At 39.2% G+C, this 27392-nt stretch overlaps 1 protein-coding gene across 1 annotated transcript; it reads left to right on the forward strand.

Annotated features, from left to right (window-relative positions):
* Window positions 1-377: 377 nt before the first annotated feature.
* Window positions 378-26332, forward strand: RHOBTB3 (Rho related BTB domain containing 3). The gene is made up of 12 exons (XM_041469389.1): window positions 378-463; window positions 632-845; window positions 7899-8091; window positions 9907-10058; window positions 10875-10986; window positions 11800-12168; window positions 15158-15270; window positions 17306-17417; window positions 19669-19842; window positions 21021-21187; window positions 22216-22312; window positions 24707-26332. Coding segments are annotated over exons 1-12 (1821 nt in total). The 5' UTR covers window positions 378-461; the 3' UTR covers window positions 24823-26332.
* Window positions 26333-27392: the final 1060 nt, after the last annotated feature.

A 27392-nucleotide genomic window follows, 5' to 3' on the forward strand; every position in this document is an offset into this window, starting at 1 on the left:
ACCTCGCTCTGCCCATCGCTCTGCGGGGCTGGCTGACGTCAGGATGCGGTGGCCGGGACCGCCCGGCCGGACGCGGCTTCGCCTTCCCCGACAGCGCCGGGGCACCGCGGCCACCACAGCCCGGGCTGCTGCTCATCCTGCTGCTGCCGATCCCGCCGCTGCTGCAGATCCCGATCCTGCTGCAGATCCCGATCCTGCTCCTGTTATTGCGACTGCTGCTGATCCTGCCGCTGCTGCAGCTCCGGCGTGCGGCTGCAGTCCATCGCCTGGAGCAGCCAACCCCGAGTTACCCGGCCTGGCCACAGCCGGGGGAATGCGGCAGGAGTCCCCGAGGTCACCGCAGCGAGACTGAGCCTGGATACCAAGAAATAACAAGCCAAACCCGCTGGGATTTGCAATGCAAGCAGCCTTTCCAGGTTTCTTTTCTGCTTTGCTCCCACCCTGCAGTTGGATTTGAGATCATGTATGTGTTTTGCTGTTGATTACAGGAGGGTGTTAAAATCTAGGGAGGGAAGAGGATTCGGAAGGATTAATATGTTAGTTTTGATTTAAGGGGATTTTATTTTCTTTCTCCTTATCCCTGCCCTTCATATTTGTTAACACAACTTTGTCTTTCTTGTTTTTATTCTAGGTCGGTTAATATTGTAGCTTTTGGGAATGAAAGAGATGGTTTTTCTGAGGACAATCAGCAGCCCAGCCTGATCTGGAGTTATCTTGGGAGAAGTGCTCTCATTTCCCAGATCGACAGCAGCTTGTCTTTCTACGTTGGAAACCCAGTTTTTACTGAGTATCAAGCCTGCGTATTTGGAAATGTCAGACTAGTGGTACATGACTGCCCTGTCTGGGTAAGAGATTCGTCTCAGTCTTTTTTACTACACTTAACAGTGTGAGCTGTTTTAGTAAAATGAAACCATATCCTAATTTTAAATGATTTTCATTGTTGTGGGATTTTATTTGTAGTTTTATTATTGAATTTAGTAAAAACCTATAAAATGTAGCCAGGCAAGTGCTAGGAAATCTCCAATGTGCTATAAAAAAGTTGTCATAAACAAACCTCTGCTGGGCCTTTTGCTAGTAAGTGAGAAAACTTACTTTGGAGTGTGAGCAGATCAATGATTATGTAAGAAATGATACTGATAATCTAAATTAAAACATATTTAATGACTACTTAGTAGCCTTACAAAAAAAAAAAAAACAAAAAAACTCAGCTTACCTGATTTTAGAAATTAAAACAATAATCAGTTTCAGCTCCGTAATTCTATCCATTGGGTGATTTTTGTACTCCTGTGAGGGAAACCTTTTGTAGAATCTGCAGGAGCCATAACAGCTCCATGAAATGATCAGAAGCCAGCAATCTTAAAATGAAACAATCCAGTTTAGCTGTCCCTCTGCTCTTTATTTCTTTTTGCCAGCTGCTTACAGACACCAGTTCAGATGGACTGGGGGATCCTGTTTCTAAGCTGTGAAGCTGCATGTGACCTGCACGTGCAGTTTGCTGGAGTCACCGGAGTGCAGCAAAGAGTAAAATCTCCTGAATATAAATTAAGTCTGTAGGGCTTCAAAGGCTGTTTCAGAGGGATGGAGGGGGGTGGGTAAGGGAGGTGGGAAGGCAAGTGGGGGTAGCTGGAGAAGGGGAAGCAAGGACATAGATTGGAGACATTGCTTTAACTGCATTTGGCCTTCTACAGAACAAGGTTAAGTTGTGGAGACCTTATAATTTCTGCCCTTCAAAAGTTAGCTTGTTATTGTCTGAGTCACTGCATTTCTAAGGCAGGGTTTTTTCCCTCTATCAGCTAAAGAAGGCAGGAGATATATTACTGAGAACGTTGAGGACAAATTAGCAATTTTTTCTTCATGGAAGACCTGTCAGATAGCAGGACTGAACTCTGCAGGAGGTTATTTGTCATGCATAAAGCAGTGTCCTTGGTAGGGTACGGCAGAGCAGGACCATTTCACACAGCCTGAGTGCTTAAGGTTTACAATGTCACAGTGGCTGGTTCAGGGCTGCTCCTCTGCCAGCCTGGGGAAACAGCACAGAACAATCCAAAATGTTGCCAGGTGTTGCCTCAAGCCATATTCTGGATGGAGAAGGATCCGTGTTACATGATACCAAAACACAGAGGTGGTGGAATGGTGGGCCTTGCAGTATTTCAGCCTCTGCCATCTGAGCACAAGGCAGATTTGCATTTTACCTGGGATTTGTACCTCCTCTAGATTAAACCCATGTGATTTAGGCAAGAGAGTCCTAGTCATGAACTTGGCAACTAAGTACACTGATAGCTGTGTCTCAAAACTCAGGGGTGCCCAGCTGCTCTTTGTCTTCCACAGCCATCAGTGTGGAAAAGCAGTGTTGATGTGGTTTTACTGACTAGAGTTCCACAGTGAGTGGGGGGATCCTTTTGCATGGCAGATTGTGGTGCAGTTTAATTTTCTTGATTTTTAGTCTGCTGCTGCACCTGTCAGCCCAGGATACTGCTCAGCCTTTTGATTCTGCAGGAGGGTCAGCAGGTCAGGTGTCCTTGGGAAATTACAAAGATAAATTCATGTTTGCCAACATGCAAACTCGCATGTTGTGAGGAGCTCTCCTTCCTCTGAAAGTTGCAGGGTGCAGGATGGAAACACTGACTTTGGGAACCTTATAATATCACAAGGCTGTAGAGACAGCAGTGAAACACCACACTTTTCAAAATCTGGGGGCAAAATGTCAGAGTTTCCAAGGACAGGTTGCTCTTTGTGTGCCACTCTCTGGGTGCACCACTGTGGCTTGCTCTGGCAGAGCTGCTTGCTGTGCGCAGGGGACAGGCGCACAGTGCACCGACATAATTGTAAATCATGTGGCCTCCAAACGTTTTCTCAAAAAATGCAGACCTAGGGTAAGAGAAGACATAAAGAACTAGGGAAAACACATGTGTGCTAACATCTCTGCTGAATATTGTGATTTTAATAGCTGATCAGTTGCTAATGCATGCTTAAACTACTCTATAATAGGGCATATTGAGAATGTCCCAGTTTTTCTAATTTTGGAGAGGTAAACCTCTGTATGGAGCTAGTAAATCATAAGGAGAAATTTGTAAGATGAATTTTAGACTAGCTTTGAAAAAGACTGCTTTAATTGACAGTCTGTGTTAGATTTGACAGTCTTCAGGACTGAGATGCCATTTTGTTGACTTGCCTGGATTTTGCAATTCCACTTTACTCTAAAATTTTTTATGCTTCTGCAGAAAAAATGCAGGCAGAATTTTTAATATCTAGTGACACATGAATCTTCCTCAAGTCCAGAATTAAGCATAGTATAGAAGCTGTAATTCATGTTTTGATTCATTTAATTACAGTGCTGGAAAATAAATGGCAAAATAAAAAGTCCTTTGTAATGTTCCCTACTTGAAGTAACTCTTGTTCTCCCCTCTCTTACTTGGAGAAATACCCTTAGGATATGAGAGTGTTTCTGTCCTGGCCTCGGGGTCTTGCTGCCCTTTTAAACTTTTTCTACTAAGACCCACCTGGTTTTGTTTGTTTGTTTTGGTTTTGTGGCTTTTGTTTGGTTTGTTTGGGTTTATTTTTCCCATGAGAAACAATACCCCCCAGAATTTTTTTAGCTTTCTGCTATTTTATAAAAACTGCTGAGTTTCTAGAGACTTACTGACATTATCAAGTACAGAAATGTTACAGAAGGGGAATACAGAGCAACTGGGTTTTGGAGGTTGCCTTCTGCTGGGTTAGATACTTGAAAAGGGGTGGATGCTCTGCTGTGTCTCCTCAGGGCCTTGCACAGAGCTGCAGACCTCCTTGGGACTCACTAGTACACAAATATATTAACTGCAGCTTAAAAATATTAACTACAATTTTGAGAAGATGCTCTGTGAACTTTTTTCTAATTCTCCCTTACAACAATGTCTTTCCCTGAATCTTTTTGTATTTTTGCCTTGCTATTTACTGTACCAACAGGAGTAGTTCCTCAAACATTGAGTTTTCTTATGTCAGTGATATCATCCATTGTGTAGTTCTCTGGCTTTTTCCTCTTTATCATAATTCTTATGCTCCTTATGCTGCCAAGGCTGGCCAGCCTATATCATGTCTAAAGGTACAGGAATCTGAGCCACTTTCAGATTTTATTTACTATTTTTAGAAATCTAGACATATTACTGCTTCAGTAAAAACTGACAGCTAGTAACTTTTCATATTTCAGTGTGTCATTCCTTCTCATTTTTAAGCTTGAATGCCTGAAGTGGCAATTTACAACAAATTATCATATCCTGGTAAAAAATACTGTTAAATTCATTTATGAGAGGATGACAGAGGCCAATATGAGCTTCCTTTGTTTTGTGAGGGGGATATTTAGGGGGATTTCTGGAGGAGGTACTTCCATTTGTGCTGCAGATTACTTATCTGAGTAAGTTCAGGGGACTAGTAAGTTATGGAGAGTACACCAGTAAAATCTGTCCTGCTGCAGACCTGATAAGAAGTTGCAGAGGAATCTTGAAAAAAAAAAAAAAAAAAAACAAACAGAGAAGGCTCTGGTATGTGTTGTGGAGAACATCACTGTGAATAAGGTTTTGGTAATGGAGACTGGGTCTGTAAATGGATCATAGAGAGGGATAACTCTCCAGTGTTCCCAATGCAGTTCTCTTTGATCCTGGGGAAATCCCAGGGGAACATTCCTACGGGATGTCCAAACGCCCTTTTCCCCACAGAGTGGTTTGCATTGCTGCTGCCTCAGAGCGAGGGCTGGGATGGTTGGACATGGGGACCCTTATGAGCAGATTTCAGAAAGAGTGTGGGCATTGCAAGGGCACTTGTGTGAGGAATTTCACTGCCATTCAGAAAGGCATTCATAAATCATTTTTAACAAAGCAAATATTGTCTTGAGGGATCATGTGATTTTGTAGGAAAATCATATCTTCAATGTCTCTGAGAGCTTTATTTTCAACATTGAATCTTGAGAAGTATAGTTTACTAATGGCAAGAATATGTTATGAGACACTTAAAATGAAGACATGCAAGGAAAGAATGAAGATTTTTTTCCTAATGTGTCCTGAATGGAACAGCAACAGAAATATAATTAAAATTATAATTAATAAGGTCATAATAACCTTATCTGTGCAGATACTTCTTCCTTTTGCCAGTGTCTGACTTGTGAAATGAAGCAGGAAGCATGATGAAGAGTAGCTGTTACAAAAAAAAAAATTAAGGAGATTAAGGTTATTCCTGAATTGTAACAGCTGTTCATCATCTCATTACATTCCCTCTGTCATTTTTGCATGAACAGTTCTCCAAAAGCAATAAAGAAGGAGGCTCTAGATGCTGTGTGTCAGGGATGTTTTGTGCAAATTGCTGGAGATATTTTTGTAAGATTTTCATGCCACATGAGATTTAGCTCTGTTGTACACTGAAGTGACTGAAAAACAATACACAAACATACCACAAAACCAATATACAAACAATATAAAAATTCACATACTAAATTCCATAGGAAGCTTCCATAAGCATTTTTTATTACTGGTGCTTAAAGCTGTGCAGTTACAGTGTATTTGTGCACCTGTGCTCTACTCTTTGCTTATGATACCACACATTGTCTCCAATCCTGCAGAGATGGGCAGGTGCAAATCTGGGCTGATCTTGAAAATGGTTAGCTGGAAGGAAATTGCAAAGGGACAGATGTTCCTTCTGTCTGCCAGCATAATAGAACAGATAAAGATTCCACATTATTTTTGGGGTTGTATTGCATTTTTCCTTTAAACCTTTGTTATGTTAAATGTATACAACTCTGGTAAAAGTTCTCCATTGAGATCTTAATCAACTAAAGTGTACTAAAGCTGTCCCTTGAAAATTCTCAATTTTTGCCTGCTTGTGTGATCAAGTTCTCCAAATGTCCATGTAGATGGCTGTCTCGAAGAACTGTAGCCGGTAGTCCTACTGCTAGAGGTGCTAAATTTGCATTTATGTGTAAATGTTATATTATTAACTGGACCTAAATGATTGTATTGAGTGCTGATTGATACTGTCCTTACCCTGGGATTATAATAGCCTCTAACTGAGTTGTCTCAAAAAAACAAATATCAAGAGCAGTGCACTTGACCTCCTCTATTGTCAACATGGTTAGATCATGTGAGAGCTATTCCTGATAAATTTTTAATTGTGGTTTACTTATTGAACAAAAACTTCTATTACAGAGATCAATGGGAATGTGTACTGTAATTTATTTCCTGAGTTATTTCTTTGTAAGGTCAGGACCTGAATTGGGAATGATGTGAACTGACACTTTAGACAAATACTCGCTGACTTTGACTTCAATCAAGGTCATGCTACTTCTTGTAGTTAAAAGCATTGCAGCTACCTCACCAGATTTCAAACAATGACCCTTTTGAAGTGATCAAAAATAGTCATGTTGACAATGCAAGCCATGCCACTTGTTGATATTACTAATCTTTTATGTACTTGACTCACATTTGCAATTCTTTTATTTCTGTGACTTGCTTTACAAACTCAAATTGCTCCCCACTACCCAAACTTTGAGTTCTCCCCTTTTGTCACTTCTTCTCTGCTCATTTATTCCTATCTTTACATTGTCTTTATTTCACTGCTGCGAATTTCCAGTTTTTTTCCTCAATGTCCCAAGTTCTTCTAGTTTTGCCTCACATGCTATACAGGGCTGCCATAGAATCACAGAATCCTTGAATGATTTGGGTTGGAAGGAGCCTTAGAGATCATCCCATTCCAACCCCCTAGCCATGCCGGTGGGAGGCTCCATAAACATGTGCTTGAGAATTGTTACTTCTTTCCTGCCATGCACAGGAACACCTTCCACTAGATTGCTCAGACCCTCATCCAGCTTGACCCTGAGCACTGCCAGGGATGGGACAAACTGTGCCAAGGCCTCATCATCCTCTGTGTAAAAAATGTCTGCCTTATGTCCAACCTAAATCTACTCTCTTTTAGTTTAAAGCCGTTGTCCCTTGTCCTATCACAACTGGCCCTGCCAAAAAGTTTGTCCCCATCTTTTTTATAAGCCCCCTTTAAGTAAAAAAAGGGCAAAAAAAGTCTCTGTTGTAAGAGGCAATAGTGTTTCAGGTCATTGGAGGTTTTCTTCAGTTCTCTGGATGAGTTCCAGACTTCTCTCATGAGTTTTCAATTCAGTATATATGCAAAGCCAAGGCTTTCCCTGGTATTTATGAGCTACCTCCAGGTGAAGCAGAAATTGTGGAATCACAGTTCTATGACCAATACAGTAGTAATAACCATATATTGCATGTGGATACAGCACAGCTGTAAACGTACAGAATATCAAACAATTTTAGAGGTTAAGTCCTCAGGATAGAGCAATGAAAATTTGAATGTGAAGTTGAAAAAGAAAGTTTAGGTATGTGATTGAACTCCTTACCCTGAAGACATTAACACATGGTAAAGCTATGTAGAAGCTCTAGTGATAAAAATCACTCTGAATTATTAAGTTTGTATTTAAAAGTTCATAGGCACATAGGATAATTCTGTGTAATCCTTTCTCTAAAATGGTGTGATTAATAATATTTTTGTATGAGTTGCTGAAAATATCTACCACTGAAGGTGCTTTTATTTCCTAAACGAAACAATTTTAAAGTTAAGTAATTAAAGCAGCAAAGATTCTTCCTGAAAAGAGTATTCCCTGATAAACCCTATTTTTAATTCTTCTTGCAGAATTCCTGAATTCTTGGAAAATATTTATGATTTATTATAACAAACAACTTGCTCTCCAGACAAGGAAATTACAAAGCAGGAAGTCTGCTCATTGTTGCATGTCTTCAAATAAGATCTAATCAGACAAAAAATTATGTAGAGTTTTGCACTAAGAATATAGAATATTTCATCTTTTTCATTATAGACAGTAAATTCTTGAGTGATTTTTTTTTTTTCCTTCTTTTTAGGGTATATTTGACAGTGACTGGTACACTTCCTGCAGGCTCATTGGAGGAGCTGATATTATTGTGATTAAATACTCTGTCAATGACAAGACTTCATTTCAAGAACTAAAGGACAGCTATGTGCCAATGGTAAAAAAAGCACTAAATCACTGCTCAGTTCCAGTAATAATTTCTGCTATTGGAGCAAGAAAAAACGGTATGTATCCAGCCTCCTGTAACAACAGATAAAAGCTCATTTGGAAGTTGGGGATAGTGAAATTTCAGTAGAAGCTGGTTATTTTTCCGAGCTGCTAACAGAAACAATTAGTCTGTCAGGATGACAGTAGTATGCACATGTATTTTGGCTCTCTAGATTGATGTGCGGGCAAGAACACTGTGCTTAATTAACCCCAGTGATGAAAGGCAACCTATCCTTCTTTGACCTCTGCAATGACTCTTCTTGTGGAGCCATCACACACAAGGATTAAATCTAGTAATTTGAATTAAGCAACATACATTTGGGTATAAAGTATCTCTAGTGTATGAGATTAAAATTATGTCCAGCATTCTGAAAGCACTGGAGAGAGAGTGGGAAAAGCCTTGAAATTCCCTGGGATTTTTTTTCCTAAAACAATGAATGAAAACCACAACCCTGGCTTGTCTTTTACTTTATGATACTTTACTAAAACAAATGTTTCTGAGCATCCTTTCTTTTAATGAGTAAGGGATATGATGAATGTAAATGTAGACATTTCTTTTGTACTGTACATAGAAATATTAATCCATATGAAGTATGTCTTCTATGGATGGAATGTTCAGTGTTGTTATGGTCTACTTATAAACCTTTTAGCTCAGTGACAGATACAGGACAGTTGAAGAGCTGCATAACAGTTAAATATTTACTTTCTTCCATTTAGTAATTCAATGATCATGACCAAAAGCTTTCATGCTCTGATTTATACAGGAGTAATAAATCTCCCATTCTAAAGGCAAGGTCTTGGTAAATTGTATTCCCCAGCATTTCCTTACACTTTGTGTTTAAGAATAGGATATCACCAAACTGAGTGACTCCTCTAGTGGTTTTTTTTTTCTTTTCCACTTAGTTTTTTTCTGTCTTCCTCCCTAAGTAATGTGGCCATGAGAGACATCAGACTGGACCTCTGGGTTTACTCTGGGACCTGTCAGAGCAAACTGCTGTGCACACACAGAACCCTTTTGTTTCTAGGAGGTATTTGTGAACACAGCAGTTTGCTCATACAGATTACTAAGATCTTAATCCTCTGTAGTGGTAAATGTTGCTGCCAAAACAAATGATTTAAAAACTCCAGAAAAAGCTGTTTTGTTATGTTATCCATAGGTCTAGGCAGAGGACATTAGTGTGGAGCATGCACAGCACATTTGAAAGCACATCCATGGCTGGCACATTCTTAGTGTCATTTAGCAAAGCTGACCCAGTGTGGCTAGAAGATTTTTAACATTTAAATGGCATAATCTTAAAAGTACCTATTTTGTTGTTGTTTTTTGGGGTTTTTTTCCCCTAATGTATGTGAAATACATGTAAATGAATCAGATCCTGCCATATGTACAAACCCATCAAAGGCTGGTCTGGAGTGAAAATTTTCTTCTTTCACCACTGTGTCCTGCATGGACAGGCCACAATAATTCAACAGGTTTAAGGGTGACATTCATGAATGATAACACCTGCAGGCTAGTACAAGACCTGGGCATGAATAGGTATTGAGTCAAAGCCACATCTGGCATCCATAAGTCTGGCTGAACTCTTCCACCTTAACAAAATCAATAAAGTAATGCTAATGTAATGTATATAGAGGTTTGTAGAGTGACTAGTGTTTTGAATTGATTAATATGAAGTTGGGGTTTTTTTCTGTCATTACAGATTTCTTACTATAAAATTCCTGTGTTTTCATTTCCCTCTTTGCTCTCCTCTGAGTAGGATACCTTTACAGTTATTTAGGAACCTAAGAATTCTGCATTGTTTGGCCAAAATGGTTTTCATCACTTTTTACCCCAGGAGTGCCTTGCACCTGTCCCCTGTGCACTTCAGACAGGAGGAGCTGTGTCACAACCTCTGAAGGAGTCCAGCTTGCAAAGGAACTTGGAGCCACTTACCTTGAACTGCACACTCTTAATGACTTCTACATCCAGAAATACTTTGGAGGAGTGGTGAGTGAGAATCTGCAGTTTCGGAAACAGGGTGGAACATGCATGAGGTGAATGACTGATGTGAGGGCTTCAGAGTGCCAGGGGAGGTACACCATGGACCCTTCCACCAAGTGCCAAGTTCCCACCAATCCAAAATTCAAGTTAGATATTAGAAAGAAATTCTTCACAGTGAGGGTGGTCAGACAGTGGAACAGAATGGTCCAGGGGGCTGTGAGTGCCCCATTCTTGGCAGTGTTCTTGTCTGGGTTGGAAGGGTCTTGGAGCAATCTGATCTGTGGAAAGTGTCCCTACCCATGGCAGGTGGATTGGAATTCAATGGTCTTCAAGGTACTTTCCAAGCCAAACCATTCTAGGGTTCTATGAGTCTGTGATGCTGTCTGAATTAGCAGTACCAAGATTGCTCTGGTTTTAAGTAGAAAGATTTAGGAAAGCTATCTGATGCACTGCAGTAAGTTTTCCACTTGTACTCCTGTCCTTTTATCTTGCTGACTAACACGCAGCTGAATGAGACTACTCCCCAAGATACAATGAGCATCTAAAGAGGTTAGTAAATTGAATATCTTTGTGTCTGTCAGTTCTAGGAAGATTAAATACACAAGAATTAACCACAAGCATTTGAATAAATAGTCTTTTAAATTGTGCTAGTTCTATCTAAATATGGTAGCTTCTCGGAAATGAGTTTTGGGACTCTCCTGGATGACTGAAGAGTGTCAGCAGCTTGAGCCCTGCATACAGAAACTGTTACACCCCTTAATTTGATGTATAGGTTGTTATTAAATAACAAGGTTTTAAAAATATATATATTTCTTGTCTTAGCTGGAATATTTTATGATCCAAAGTTTGAATCAGAAGTCATCTCAAAAAACGAAGAAAAGGAAAAAGACGCAGAAGTGCCATCGAGTTCAACCACCTCAGCTTGAGCAGCCAGGTGCTCTTTGATATCTGGCCTGTAGTATAATTCCTTATGTGTGTCACTTTCTTTGCACAATTAATATTTTTTACTACATTTTTAGTAACAATTGTTACTATGAGCTGTGCTATCTCTTGTCAGCAATTCTGGTTATGTTGCATCGCCTTTTAGTGATAGTTTAATTTACTTGGGGAAAATTGTATGGCAATCTGTAACATCACAATGTTACAGATTATTTTACATCCAGTTTATTTTAGATATAACTAATAGTTATTGTTTTCTGGTGGACTTATGAAAACATGAATTGATAAAAGCTTTCCATAAAATCTTAACAGACATTACAAAAGGAAGTTCTTAGAGCATGAATTATTATTCCACAGTATAATCAAATAGTGTTTTTGTTTGCTGAAGATAAAGCAAAGGAGAGAAGTACACACCTTTATGAGATTTCTGTGCATTTGATGCATTTGTTCAGTGAAAAAATTACTGACAAGTTACCTATAAATCTGTAGTTGTCTCTTCTTCCATGTTCTAAAAGTTTGCTCAGACCTCCTAGATTTGGAATACACAGTCAAAGTTTCTTTACAGAGTAACTTTCTATAGAGGGTTCATGAAAGGACAGACATTTCCATTAAACTGTGTCTTAACTTACTGTACTAAACGTTTCCATTTTTAGAGTATTTTACTCAAGATACTTAAACAGAATATATGAAATATTCTTATTGAATATCTATTTTAAAAATTAAACTGACCTCATAAGGTCAGTTGTCCTGTGGTTAGCACTTACTAAGATTGTAAAACTGAGGTTTTACAGCCTGACTTCTTTTGCAGAAAAGATGCCGATCCTGAAGGGCGAAGCTTCGCACTACAACGCAGACCTGCACAACCTGCTCTGCTGCTGCCAGTGTGCAGATGTGGCCTTCTACCCTGAGGACCTCAGCACGGCAGTGGAGGCTCACAAGATCATCCTCTGCTCTGTCAGCCACCTCTTCATGTTGCTCTTTGGGGTGAAGAGACCGTCTGATGCCCACGATGCCTCCACTGTGCAGCTGGCACAGAGCCTCTTTGTGGTGGAGGCAGGTGATCCCTTCCCCTCCTCCCCCCGTGGTGTCCCACCCTGTGTCCCACCAGTCAGGGTGGTGGTGAAGGATTCTGTCTTCTGCTCTTGTCTCCCGGACATCCTCCACTTCATTTATTCAGGTACCCGCTGGGAACAGATCTGACAACGTTATTTCCTGTTGTCTCATGAAGGAATATGTGCATCACCTTAATGAACCTGGCTTTGCTGTTGCTAGATGATGTCTCACCTTGTTTCCACACATATTTTATCCCTTGTGATTATTATACACAATGAAAAACACCTGTAACAAAAAATAGGTTAGTTGTCATTCCAGATTTAATGGGCCTAAATTAAATTAGTCCATAGGCTAACATCAATAACATTCAAAATTTTGCCCAAAAAATGGAGTTTGAGTCATTTTCAGATCCTAGGCTTTTAAAATATTGTAAATGGTTGCAGGTTCTATCACAAGAGTGCAGAGTTACTTTTGAAAACTCAAGTAATTTTTATTCTGAGTATGGTGCAGCTGAAGAGTATGGTTGATGCCCTGTGGGCTCCCGGGACAAGTGAAGAGACGCGAATCTTGACTCCATGTTTCAGAAGGCTGATTTATTATATTATGATATATATTATATTAAAATGCTATACTAAAACTATACTAGAAGAATAGAGAGAAAAGGATCCATCAGAAGGCTAGAAAGAACAGGAGAGGAATGATAACAAAAGCTCGTGTCTCTCAGAAAGTCCAAGCCAGCTGACTGTGATTGACCATTAATTAGAAACAACCAACCTGCACCAATCACAGATGCACCTGTTGCATTCCACAGCAGCAGATAGTTATTGTTTACATTTCTTTCCTGAGGCTCCTCAGCTTCTCAGGAGAAAAATCCTAGCAAAGGATTTTTCATAAAATATTATGGCCACAAAGAGAAAACAGTGATAAGTGGCTGGAGTGTAGAAACCTCTGTGTGTTGCATGAATTTGCTACCAGCTGGTACAGACTGTGACCTCACCTACCTAATGCCAGCTATCAAAATGGCACTGATATTTTTTTAACTTTTCAGATGTTGCTTAGGAATCCTCAGCAGAAAGACTTGGGTTTTTGTTGTTTTTTTTTTTTTTTTCCTGGAAGTAGCCAATGTCTGTTTGTTCTTCATAAAATGTTTTTCAACTTGTCAGAGAATCTTTCAGCTTTCAGTTGGAGTTTGTACATCAAAGGCAGTTCTTTCCAAAATAGTAACGAACAAAAAACAGATGAAGAAGTTTTTCATTAAAAAAATCCATGAATATATTAATTTTTTTGTTCTTACTTATTTGAGACAAGGATATGGGATTAAAACTGGATTTTCAGCAGGTGATGGATAAATACAGTACTTTTAATTCATATAATAATTTAATAATTTGGGTTGGAAAATACCTTTAAGATTATCAAGTCCAACCACTAACCCATCACTGCCAAGCCCATCACTTAAACCATGTCCCCAGGTGCCACACCTTTGAAGTGCCTCCAGGGATGGTGATCCTACCACTGCCTTGGGCACCTTGTTCCATTGCTTGACAGCCCTTTAGGTGAAGAAATTTTCCTGATATTGAATCTAAACCTCCCCTGGTGCAACTTGAGGTTGTTTCCCCTTGCTCTGCACTTATTACTTGGGAGAAGAGACTGTCTCAGCCTAGCTACAACCTCCTCCCAGGCAGTTGAAGAGAGCAACAAATTCACCCCTGAGCCTCGCTTCCTCCAGTCTGAACATCTTTTTAAACATCTTCATCTGTTACCATCTACAGCTTGGGTCTAATGCCTTGTGTGCACTAATTTTCCTATTTTACTTTCCTTTAAGTCAGCCAAGGAGCTGTGAAACTGCTGTTGCAGGCAGAACTCTGCTTTACTCTCAGCTTGCAGCCTGAGGGTCATTGTGGCTTTTGGTGCCCCTGAGGGGAAGGTGCTTGAGGTACAGACTGAGAAGAGAACAAATCATGAGTTTTCAGATTTTCAGGACATGATGCCCATGAGGTTATAAACCCTTAACCAGTGTAGTATAGATGGGAGATAATTGAGCTGAGGATGCTGTGTGCTGTAGGGGCTGATTGAGCCTCTCAACAGCAGAGCATCTTCAGGGCTGTGCTGCGTTGGGCTTGTCACTGAGCTTGATCTATTTCTGTCTCCTCCTTGTCCTGGGTGTCATGGTTTGAGGCTTGCCTCTCAGGGCTCCTCCACCCTTCCATCTTGCAAGGCCTTCACCTCCTCCTCTGCCCAAGGCTCCAGCCTACCTCGCCCGGCTGCAAGGCTTCCCTCCCCCGGCCAGCCCCAGCAGGGCAGGGCAGCTCTGAGCTCCTTCACGGACCGGGACCAAGAGAGTTTTCCTGGGAGTTCTTGCTTTTAACCCCCTGTGTTCTCAGAAGCGTCCATACTTTCAGTGGCCAAACCAGGTGCCAGTATTCAAATCCAAGCACTGATTGGTTTGACCATAACCTCCCAAAAATTCACTTCCTTCTTAATCTATGACACTGGGTTAGAACTGAAAGTTACCACAAAGCCCCATGGTGCCTCTGAGACTTTCTCCAGCAAAGTGCATGAGGACAAACTATCTTTGTTTTTACTCTCTTCATTTTTCCAAGAAAGCTATGGAGACACCTCAGTGAATGTCATGGCTTTGGCTGAGAAAACAAGAATGACGGAAATTCTACTGCAAACCTTGTGCTGATTTTAACTATGAGGACTGAGGATGTAACTGTGCATTAAGTTTTTCTAGTTCAGACATCTACAGAACAATGCAGCCAGCAGCATGGGCAGAAGCTAAAAAAATTCCACAAATGTTGAAACATTAAGGATTTTTTTTTTCCCTGAATCCCTACCTGCAATATGTAGTGACTGAACTGCAGGAAATTAATACATTGAGTGTGAAAGCAAGATGCTGTAGTCATTTGGTACTTGGTTGCACTATAAAAAGTACCATGGAATTTTAATGTGCAAAAATTGCATTGTGCCCCTCCTAAAAGCAAAGGTCTGGCTGATTTATGTGCAAACCCCCATTTCTGTAGTATGTGTTTGGTATTGATGTAATCTTTCCTCTGCCTGCTGAGGCCTGTGCCTTGCTGATTTCTAATCTGTCTCCCCTGGTTTTGTGATAGGTGCTTTCCAGTGGGAACGATTAGAAGAGGACATAAGAAAGAAGCTGAAGGATCCAGATAAAACAGAACATGTGCTTGAGAAAGTTAAATGCATCCTGAAAACTCCAGGGAAGGTACATCTAACTCCCTTGGGTCACCATTAGTTCCTTAAGTTTTTGAGAAATTGTTTTGTAGGCAAGGTTTTCTTGTCAGTCTTTGTTTTAAAGTCACTTTGGATTAAACAGCCTGTACTTTTTCATGCTTTCAGGCTCGTTTGCAGGCACATACACAGAGATCCTGATGTAACATGCAGAATGAATGTAATTGGTAAAAACCACACAAGCAGGTATTTTAAAAGGATTACTCATGAAGAAGCGTGTTTCCTGGGCTGTCAGGGTCCACTCCGGCTAGCTATAGACCCTTGCCCGCACGATACTTTATAGACGAAGGTAAAAGATTGAGAAATGCTCTCCTCCACGTGGGAAACATTGTCCTTTATTCCAAGACACACATCAGGCGGACAAACCCATGGGAGAAAAGGTGTTCCCTGGTGGCAGGGAGCTTTTATTCCCCCCGGGATGGGGACAGAGGGAGAGGTCCACAGCCAATGGAATACCAGTGAGGAGTGGCGAGGGGAGGGGTAACCCAGGGGAGAGACCACCAGGTGGTACTGGGATAGGTGAGGGAAAGACCATGTGATAGGGAAAAGGGGTAACAAACCACATGATGTAACATAAGCTATACAGTACAATATAAAACTATTCTGTGCAAATTCCCAATCACCCAGTGCAAGAGAACAACTAAACTGGTGCACCACAACACCCTCATATTCACAGCTTTGAACATTGTCTGGCAGTATGATTATGGATTGCTAATTCCCATGTAATAGAGGCTACCCAGGAAAAATTTGCTCCTGGACATAAGCCAAAAGTTGGTCTTCTGCAGTAGAGCCAGAAGGGTGGTTTCTCATGTAAATGCTGTGATGTGGAAAGCTGTCTGTAACTCAATATATTTAATTCAGTAGAAGACCACAGAAAAAATGTAACATATTCTTAAGTTAATAAAAAGTCACACTGTAAAATTAGTTTTAATATAGAATTGGTTTTTACTTTTTTCTTGGAGTATATACATTCCCTGACAATATAGAACTTTCTCTAATGATTTCTGTTGAGATAAAAGGGAAAACCTCTCAGATTCTCTTGAAACAATACAATATAGACATCAAAAAGACACTGAACTCTTTTCAGTTTATGACTGTTCTTTCTTAGGCTTACCAGCCCTTAGTGCCCACAGCTAAAACATTTGTAGGTTTGGCCTTGGAGAGCCTGAAGACTTTTAAGATAGTGAGCCTGAGCTGTTGTAATTTCTTTTATTCTTTTTTTATGCCTTCAGGATACTCTTATTTCCCATTTAAGCATTTTTCTTTGCAGGCCAAAAAGAAAGAATCGTGATTTTTCTTAGTAAAACTAAAAAAAACTATAAATTTAATGTTTTAACCATAAATCCAAGCTCATCTGAATTTCACTTGTCACAATCTAGCATCACGATTTTAATATTGTTCCTTTTAGCAACTTTAGATTACACTTTTAAGGTAAGTAAACCAAAATTGAAAACTAACTGGGAGTACTGGATTTGGAGGGTCTTGACACTACCAGGTTATTGTAAGAGGAGTATGTGCTCCAGCCTGTGAGCTCCCCCTGCCTCTGGGAGGCAATTCCAGGGCAATATAAACACAGAACTTCCAGCTGCCTTGCGCCTGTACATGGCATCGCACTGCAGCGTGGATGTGTGCTCCATCCCTGCGCTCCACAGAGCCCTCAAACCTCGTTTTGCTGCAGCATTGGGTCTGCACAGGGAATGTGTGCAAAGGTTTGGACTCCAGAAAACTGATGAAGCCCAACCTGCCTGTAGGGGCTGGATGGGGGAGTTTCATCAGAGGTCAAGAATACCAAGGAGAGAGCTGAGGTGTGACTGTGGGCGACAAGAGACCCCTCAGAGCTGCTGCGGAATTCACTGCAGGGAATAGGACATTAGAAGATAAAAGGTGATTGCAGAGGAGTGCACATGCCAGAAGCTGTTGTTTATTTTCTCATATAAATGATGTCCCATAATATTTAATTCTGTGTGCAGGCACACATGACAGTGCTTTATTACCAATTTATTTTTCAGCTAAACACTGTACAAGACTGCAAGTCTCACCAGATAAAACAGCTCTATAATACTTCTCTCAGGCTATTCTTTAACACACCTGTGCTGGCTGATGTAATCTTCAAAATACAAGGTACAGTACCTCTGTTCCCTTGGTCTCAAGCCTCTACTCTTTTTCTCCTCTTCAAGAATGTGGGACATAGATCCATGGCATCAAAATTAAGGAAATATGTGTGCTTTGATCTCACTGCAGAAAGCAGGGAAAGCTTGTGGATGCCCTGTAGCGGTGTCCACTCCCAGCATGATCCATCTGAGCCTATAGGAATTCCCTCTTCTTGTTATGGCCCACTGTGCCTCCTGATTTACATTATTTTTATTCTGTTTTATTCTACTTCGTTTTGCAGTATTTATTTTATTTTATTTTATTTTATTTTATTTTATTTTATTTCATTTTATTTTATTTATTATCTCACTTCTGTTCCCAGCTGCACAAGCATTAGGGCATACTCAAGGGCTCTGCCTAACATCACACCTTGAAGAAGCATGAGGTTCATCTCTATACTTGTTGCTCTCAGTGAAAAGAGCAGAGATGGTGGTTATTGGCTCCTGGCCAATATCCCCCTGTCCATCTCAGGTGGGTGCTGGCTGTGGAAGCACATGCCTTGTCCCGCAGAAGCTGACAGGGACTGGCTTCACTGTCCTTGCCACCAGGGCTTGGTGACCTGCAGAAGTGGTGCCACTGACACCCACGACGTTTTACTGCCTGATGTGCTGCAGTGTCAGGATTCAATATTTTGTCTGGAAATTAAATGTTCTCATTGTTACAATGAAAGATGCAGTGTGAGAAATGTGCTGCATGCTTTTGTAAAAATAAGAATGAGATGGTTTTTAAAAGTTAACACTATTCTTTATCTGTCTATACTCACCTTGCATGCAGAAATGGTCTTCTAGAATTAGATAATTATTTTCAGAGATATATCTCAGGGACAAATATGAAGCATTAGCTCCTCAAACATAAACACAGAAGGACAAGCAGACTCTTTCTAGATGTTCTGTTTAACACACAGAAAATACTCCACAAAAACATCATTGTAAAGGAGAGGGAAATACTGATTTTGAGCTCAATGACATGAACAAATCACCTCAGTGTCCCATTCCTGAGAGAGTCTTTGTGGGAAGCTGATGAAACAGAACAACATTATGTATTTTACAGAAATAAAACCAAAATCTCTGAATGGGTTGACAAGTATTTTAAAAAAGCATGCTTATCCACTAATAAAATGTGAACTGTTTTTCCTAATAATTGATACATCTTCCAAATTTTTTCTCAAATTCATCAATCAGAGTAACTGCATCAAAATTAATTAACTACTAAGAGAAATTTAAGGCCAAATCTTAACCAGACAAACACATTTGTAAGTTTTTGAGCAATTCCTTGGATACTTAACTTTGCTTTGAGCTTTCTAGCTTACAGAAGCCAGGAAAAATTTGAGCCCATTGTGTCTGTGTAAAGACACAGAACTTGACTGAACATCTTAATTAGTAGATAAATGTCCATTCACAAGCACATACAGGACATATAGCATGCAGCTTAGACATTTTGAAAGTAGAAGTACAGGGGGTAGAAACGGACAAAAAAAAAGACAAAAAACGCCAGAAGTCTTCAAAGAATTACTCAGGTGCCAATGTTGTGGTTAAAGACATAATTAAAGCAGTAACTTCTTTGTAAGTATATACAATATATTGCATGTGAGTTGATCTGTTTATTATAATTTTGATTAAAAAATTTGCATCCAACTCTAAATGCTCATTTTACTTTTGGTTGCTGTCCTGACTGGCACTTGCTTGGCACTTCCTTGCATACTGAGCTGGACTGCCCAGTCCAGCTGGACTCTGCATCCTTAAGGGCCTCTACTCCCCTGGGCTTTTGGCCTGTCCAGGTCTTCCAAAGGCTGTAGTAAAGCAAAGGGTTCACTTGCAAATGATAGAAAATTAATAAATTTCTGGAAAAAAATTCATCAGTGTTTTTTTCATAAGACAGCCATTCAGGAAATGCACTTAGGCACAGTATTTAATCTACTTAAATTTATACTTACTTACTGGACTTAATGGAATTTTTTCTATTTATTCTATTCTCAGTTGGTTTAGTCTATTGCATTTTGGCTTAAATAATTTTTTGTTTGTTGATTTTGTTTTATTTTACTATTCATGATTCATCTTAACTAGTATGCATACTTAACTAGTGTGTTGAAAATGTCAACTTTCAATACTTTAATCATGTTCAGTGGGGTGAAGACCTTCTAAGAAGACATGAGCTTTAAAATTAAGATCTTTCTATGTTATATGAAGTCACTGTATATTTATTTTTGTCTTGCATCCTGCAGGTGCAACTGTACCAGCCCACAGGGCAGTTCTGGTGGCTCGCTGTGAGGTTATGGCAGCGATGTTTAATGGTAATTATTTAGAAGCAAATAGCATTCTGGTTCCAGTGTATGGGGTTTCCAAAGACACTTTCCTGTCCTTCCTAGAGTACCTTTACACTGACTCCTGCTGCCCAGGTAAGGAGACTGTAAAATACATTTTTATACTTCTAACTAATTTTTCCACAGTAGAGCATTGATGTAGAGTAATGTAGTAGCACCTATTTAATTGAAAAATGCTAATATTTGAATGTGCAATGTCTCGAGAAAGATAACTTTTTTATATTGTGCAATAAAAAAAGAAATCCGTCCTATACAAGTAAAATAGAAGAACTATTTCTAATAAAATTATTTATTTGCTTTGTGCTCACATAACAAGACTCAGGTTTCAATTTAATTTCGGATGCATTATAATACTTGTAATATTTTTTTTATATTACAGTAATATTGCTTTCTAGTCTGGATTCTGTGTTATATTTAAAAGTTGTCACTTCTTGAACACGCATATAGCTGAGCATATTATAAACAAAGTTAAATTGCAGCAATACCTTATTTATACACATGGTTATCTTATGTGTATATAAACCCAGAAAATATGCCAACAGGAGTGTTTGGCAAGAAAAATTGAGCTAAAATATTCTTTACTTCTCAATCTTTATCTTTCTTATGAGAAGAAAATCTGAATACTAAATCTAAAGCATGATTTAAATGTAGCTAATTTTTCCTTGATATAATGAATAAATGATACTGTGATATGTATTTTTGCTTCTGTTTTCTTTTGAAATAATTATTCTACCTTATTCTTAGATATTCCATGTTTCTTTTTTCACTCCACCTAACATTTCCTTGTTTATCAGTTTAAAAATGCAACTACTGTGCTATATTTAAAAAAAAAAAAAAAAAAGTTGCTCTTTTTTTGTCCTTGGACTTTTTTTTTTTTTTGCTATATTTTCTTATATCATAAAAGTGCTTTTCTGAAAGAGAACTTAGCTAAATCCACTTAGTAATTCTCTAAATAGATCAGCAGCATTTGGCTCATCATCTTCAAGATTCAAGATATTGACAGCCATTCATTATACCCATCTGCCAAAAGTTCTAAACACATTTTTTCTTCTTAATTGAATAGCTTATCTGGAAAAATAAGGTGATACAGCAAACAAAAATTTATAATAATAAAAAAAATAAAACAAGGTGATCACAGCTGTCTGATTTTGTGTTTGTTGTTAGGTATTTAAAATTCAACTTGGTGAAAAATAGCTTTGATCATCTTATCAAAAAGGTAAAATACATGTAACTTGTGTCTCCTTGTTTTTTAGCCAGTATTCTCCAAGCGATGTCTCTGCTGATCTGTGCAGAGATGTACCAAGTAATGAGACTCCAGCATATTTGTGAACTTTACATCATCACGCAGCTTCAGAGCATGCCTAGCAGGGAGCTGGCTTCCACAAGTCTCAGTATTGTCAGCTTGCTCAAAAAAGCTAAGGTATTATTGTACATGTCAAATGAGAATATATATGTTGACTTTAATAAGTTGTTTTAAAAATTGTAAAAATATTAAGAACAATTTCTGTTCCCAAGGAAACATGTTGGTATAAAATCTGTTTATTAGGGATAACTGGTGAAACAAGGGTGGTCAGAAGAAATCCTTCAGCCTTTAATTGCCAAATGTGCAGTCACAGAATCACAGAATTGCCTCTACCAATGTACCCAAGCCTGCTCCTGCACTGGACAACCTTTACCACAAAGAAATTTTTCCTGTTGTTCAACCTAAACCTCCCTGGCACAACATGAGGCTATTTCCTCTTGTCATGTCACTTTTTATCTGGGAGCAGAGACTGTCCACAACCCCCGCCTGTCCACAACCTCCTTTCAGGGAGTTGTAGAGAGTCATAAGGTAGCCCAGAGCCATTTTCTTTTCCAGGATAAAAATCCCCACCTCCTTCAGCTGCTCCCCATAAGATTTGGGCTCCAGACCCTGTAGTCACAGCCTCATCTGTGGAATTTGTTTTATAATGGACACACTGCATAGAATATTGAGAGAAATGCATAAAAGCATGAAAAGAAAAGATTAGAGGCTGAAAAAAAAAAGGAGAGACAATAAAGGCAGGGTTGGAAAACAGAAGAGGAGAATAAAAACTAGATTGCAGGATATTGCCTTAATCAAATAGGATTTTCTGCAGAAAGAGGAGACTACAAAACCAATATGCTACGTCCCTTCCCTCCATTCCGTTGAAGCTCTGCCTCTGTGCAGATGTCAAAATTTCCAAGATTCATGATACCTTAGGGTTTTTTTCTTCCTCTGGGAGAGGGACTTTGTTAATTTGTTCTTGGGTGTTCACCTGTTTACATATTTCTGCTAAATGACTTTTCCTTCATTATCTTCCATAATCAAAACTTTATTTAGTAAATTGCTTAACAGTGGAAACCAGAAATATTTTGACAGGTGAGATGTGGCTATGTTTTAGACGTGATAGCATTAAGCAGCCTTTTGTCTTTTCTTTCTTCCCGCAGTTTCACAATTCTGATTGCCTTTCAACTTGGCTACTTCATTTTATTGCCACTAACTACCTCATCTTCAGTCAAAAGCCTGAATTTCAAGAACTTTCAGGTATTTTTCTGTTCATTTTGAAGAGACAAATGTTTTTATATTTTGCTGAGATGAAATGTTCTGGATAATACCATTTTTGCAGGAGAAAATAATTAGGGTTTCTTTAGGATATTCCAGCAGGATGTTTCACCATGCTGCTGTGGGATGAGCACACAACATGACACAGCCAGCACTGCATCACTATTTTTATGGCTCCTATTGGGATGGCCAGGTTCTCACCCATAACTGAATTTGCTGGAACAGTTTGGTCATTGTATGTCAGCCCCTTCATGTTATCTTGCTAATTTAAATCAAGGTAATGAGTCATTTTTGATACTTCTTCAAGTGTTGGGGTTTTCCTTTAAGAAAATAGGATTCTTATAGTATGCTCCAGCAGATCTTATAAAATGAAAAAGTGATGGCCCATTCAAGTAAATAAATCTAGCTTCTTCCAGGAACCTGATATTTATTTTTCCAAGCATTTGTATTTGGTTCCAGTGGTGTAACTAGAAAGTTTTGCTCATTGCCTGTGTGATTTTCATTCACCCTGATGAGCGGCGCATCTCTTTGACCTGTGACACCTCTTCACCTCAAGGTTCAGGACAGCAACACAGCAGCAGGCAGTGGCTCTCCAAGGGCTTTCCAAGACCTGTGACTTTCACAGAAATGCAGAATTAGCTGAGTTGGAAAAACACACGTGGATCATTGAGTGCAACTCCTGGGTCTGCACAACACCATCCCCAAGAGTCACACCATGGAGTATTGTCCAAAAGCTTCATGAGCTCTGTCAGGCTGGTGCTGTGACCACTGTCCTGGGAGCCTGTTCCAGTGCCCAAATACACACTGGGGAAAGAATCTTTTCCTAATCTAGCCTAAACCTCTCCAAGGAGGCCTGAATACAACTTCAGACCATACCCTTCAAGTGTCTGCTGCTTCTTTTCCCCTCTGCCCCTCTTCTTCTCCTCACAAGGAAGTGCAGACCACACTGAGGTCTCCCGTGAGTCTCCTGTAGGCTGAACAGACCAAGTGCCCTCAGATGCTCCTCACACAGCTTCCACTCAAGGCCCTTTACTGCCCTGCTTGGGTCACTCTCTAATAGTTTTAATGCCATTCTTATACTGTAGTGCCCAATCTGCCCCAGACTTGAGGCGGTGCCATCCCAGTGGACAGCAGAGCAGGACAATCCCCTCCCTTGCCTGGCTGGCCATGCTGGGCCTGGTGGCCCCAGGACAGGAATGTCCCTCCTGGCTGCTGGGACATTGCTGACTCAACTTACCCAGTCTTCTAATTCATTGAGGCCTCTGCGCAGGGCCTCCCTGCCTTTGAGGAAGTCAACAGCTCCTCCCAGATTTGTAGCATCTGCAAATTTGCCCAGTCTTTCATCCCAGACACTTATGAAGATGTTGAAGAGCACAGGACCAAGGATGAAGGCCTTTGGAGTCCCGCTAGTGACAGGTCCCCAGTCTGATGTCACCCCAGTCACCTTTGTGCCTGACCTGTGAGCAAGTTGCTCACCCTTCACATAATGTGTTTATGCATCTGTGGGCTGGACGTTTTGTCAAGAAAGATCCTGTTTTAGTGAGAAACTGTATCAAAAGCTTTACTGACATCCAAAAACATTACATTACTGGCTTCCCTTGCTCAATTAGGTGGGTTACCTTGCCATAGAGGAAATCAGATTTGGTTAGTAGGATATTCCCCTGAGGATTGAAGCCCTGCCTTGTGCCCATGTGAGTGCAGTTTGCCTGCCCTCAGGCTCTCCTGGCTGTGGGCCTCCCTGCTGTGCCTTGGTCTGAGGCCCTCAAGGAACCAGGAGCAATGGATGCAAGCTGACTCTGGAATATTTGCGGTTAAGGGGATGAAAATGCATCTTTCTGCAAATGCAGAGGGGAGTAATCTACATAATATGGGTAAAAGACTCTTATATTACTATGTCAGTGATTAAAAACCACATGCAATAAGAGATTATCTTCTTGCTGAATTCTTAGCTGCACTCCTCACCTCAGTACACTTTCTGTACTGATCTTGAGACAAACTACTGGCACAGGAATTGACATACCCTGCTTTACAGTTCTGCAGCATAGAATAATCCTTGCATACCACCCATGACTATCCTCTAGGGATAAAGTATGCTCATCTTTAGGAAAGTCTCTTTGCTCTCCTTAACAAATATTCTATTCATTTTTTCAAAAAACTTTTTTATTACTAACTTAATAACAAGGAAATATTGTGTGGTAACTCCTACATCTGTGCCATAGGAGAGCTCAATGCAAAACAGGCAGCACTCATCTCTACTTTTGTAGTTGTATTTATATCCTTAATGGTTTTTAATCTGTATTAAAATACTTCTTGCAGCCTGTGCATGTGTGTTCTATGTCTATATATTATATTTAATTTCTTTATTTCTTTTTCTAGTGGAAGAGCGCAATTTTGTAGAGATGCACCGATGGCCTTCAAATTTGTACCTGAAGCAGCTTGCTGATTACAGGAACTATATCCACTCTCAGAAATGCCACTGCACAGTAATGTAAAGAGACTGAATACACATAAAGTGCATCTCAACTGCAAAATTTTGCATTGGGGATTATATAGAATATAAAAACCATGTCAAGAGTGAAACCTGATGCTGACCTCCTCCAGAAATTACAGACATTCTTTTTTTCGCTAACAAATAACTCTTATTTTTACCTTGAAGCATTGAGAAATGGACATTGGAGATTTATTTTAAGCACAAGGACTTCATATTCATGGGGATTAAATGTATTAGAAGACAGTGCCATGACTGTCTTCTGCTCCCCTTTCTAATTTCCTTTTGGTTTATTTTATTGTTTTTCATGGTTATTTGTGGCTGCTAAACTGAATCTGTTGAAAATAGACTGGTTCTGTAAATCTGTGTGTAATAGAAGCATAGGGTTACAGTAGCAGTGCAGGGAAACTGAGAAGCCAGGTCGTAAGTTCTTCATATACTTCAGGATACAAAAATTTTCTGCAGCATTTTTTAGTTCACAATATAATGGGTAGGCTTAAGAAGCATTGTAGTTACTATTAATTTATTACTCCAGAGAAGGCCTGTAGTTCTGTTAAAACCCTATGAGTAGATATTTTATTCAGACGAATGCCTATGCATTACAGTATTCTCTAGTGCCTCCAAATATCTAAAGAATGACATAATTTTTCCTGCCAGTAGGTAGGAGAAGAAAGCCTGTTTTCACACTCTGCAGAACACCTTTGTTATTGTGGTCATATTGTATTTTTCCCCATGAGGAATGAAGAGTGGGAAAACTATGTATAGTCAGAGTATATCTGTATGGTACTGATGGACAGGGAAGAAAGGTAGAGGAATCAACAGCCTTTCTTGGGGTTTGAGGAAAAAAACTCACTAGAGGAAGTGGCTTTTTTGGGAAAAGTGTGTCTAGTAATTCTAGTCACCACAATACATGTTAGATGTGTGTCATCAAGGAGATGACCCTCGCAGATTTGCCAGTGCTGCCAGGGTTGTTGGCTTTTGTGGTGGGACTTCGATCTCAAACCTCCCCAGCAGGGATTCAGTTCAAGTTTAGTTATCATTCTGTGCCTGTAAGCTACACCATGTGAGACAAACCTAGCTGTGGATCCTTTCTGAGATACAAGAGGAAAACCCAGAATATTATGACTGGCATGATTCTTGCAGATGCTATTTAGAATCTTTATTTTCTTGACCAAAATAACTTGTCATGCTGCTGACTTGTATTTACATAGTATGTGCTAATGCCAAAATGAACCCAGCCTTTTCCTGAGCATAGGTGCTTTTCTAGAAGCAAAATCTAATCAAGGAACTAAATGCCTCATTGTCATTCTTGAACTTTCAGTTCTGGTTTTTCATCTGCCTTTGTAATGTGGTATGTAGCCTGAGACGGTGGCATTTCTACCACATCAAATGTACCTGGAAACTGCATCTGTGAGAAGGTGGAAAGACAAATTGCTGGAGATTAATCTTTTTTTTTTTTTTTTAAGATATAAGAATATTTTTCAACACTGTTTTATAGATAAACTGTTCTTTTCAAATTCCATTCTAGAGTCATAGAGTTTTGGTTTTTTTTTGTTTTTTTTTTTTTTTTGGTTTTTTTTTTTTTTTTTTTGGTTTTTTTTTTTTTTTTTGTTTTTTTTTTTTTTTTTTTTTGTTTTTTTTTTTTTTTTTGGTTTTTTTTTTTTTTTTTGGTGATACTTTGCAGAATTTAAGAGTGTGTTTCCTTCCCTGTTTTTGTATACATACAAAATAAAAAAGAGTTTATGGCTCAGCTGGCTGCTGCAGACTCCAAATTCCAAGGTTAGTTTTAGGCAAGAATGACTTTTTTTTAAACTCTGCATCTGCAAATCCTAAAGTTATTTAAAAGATAAATATACTTATCCACGTCTTGCATATAGGGAGCTTAAAATATAGAGAATGATAATGCTTTTTCAAGATCATGAAAGAGAACTGAAATTATTAAACAAAAAAAAAATAGTAGGAAAGTAATATGCATGGAACTGAAATGTGAAAAAAGTAGTTTTTATAGTTATATAGTTATCAAAAATTTAAGCAAAAATTAAATTAGTGGATAGATATTAATAAAACTGTAAGGTTTTTGAAGCTTAAAGTCATGGAAAAATTTGTGCATACAGTTAAACAACAGCTTGTCTAGACATCTGATAGCATCCTTGGGTTCTTCTACCAGAAGTCAGCTCAGTTATGAAAAGTGGGGATTAAATGCTTCATACTGACATCCTGTGCAAAAGTGACACAAAAGTTCTGTGAATGTTAGTCTAAGCTTTGTATAGTCCTGCATTTTTAATGTTTTGAAAGTTTTCCCAGTTTTTTCACTAGGAATTCATCTGTTGCCAATGATTTGTGTATAGATAACACATAAGAAAGTACTGGTTTTAATTTTCTGTAAATGTTTTATAGTTATTTAAAAATAGGCTTAATGGAAATATAAACACTTTATATCCAAACCAGAGAAATCTTTTGCTATTATGCATTTTAATCAGTGATAGCCACAGGTTTTATACAGAGAAGTCAAGCAGTATAAAAATATTTAGTATTTATTCAGAGATTCTGAGAATAATGCTTACTACTGTTCAG

Source organism: Pyrgilauda ruficollis, unplaced genomic scaffold (genome assembly GCF_017590135.1).
Source record: "Pyrgilauda ruficollis isolate IOZ18807 unplaced genomic scaffold, ASM1759013v1 scaffold231, whole genome shotgun sequence".
Lineage (NCBI taxonomy): Eukaryota > Metazoa > Chordata > Aves > Passeriformes > Passeridae > Pyrgilauda > Pyrgilauda ruficollis.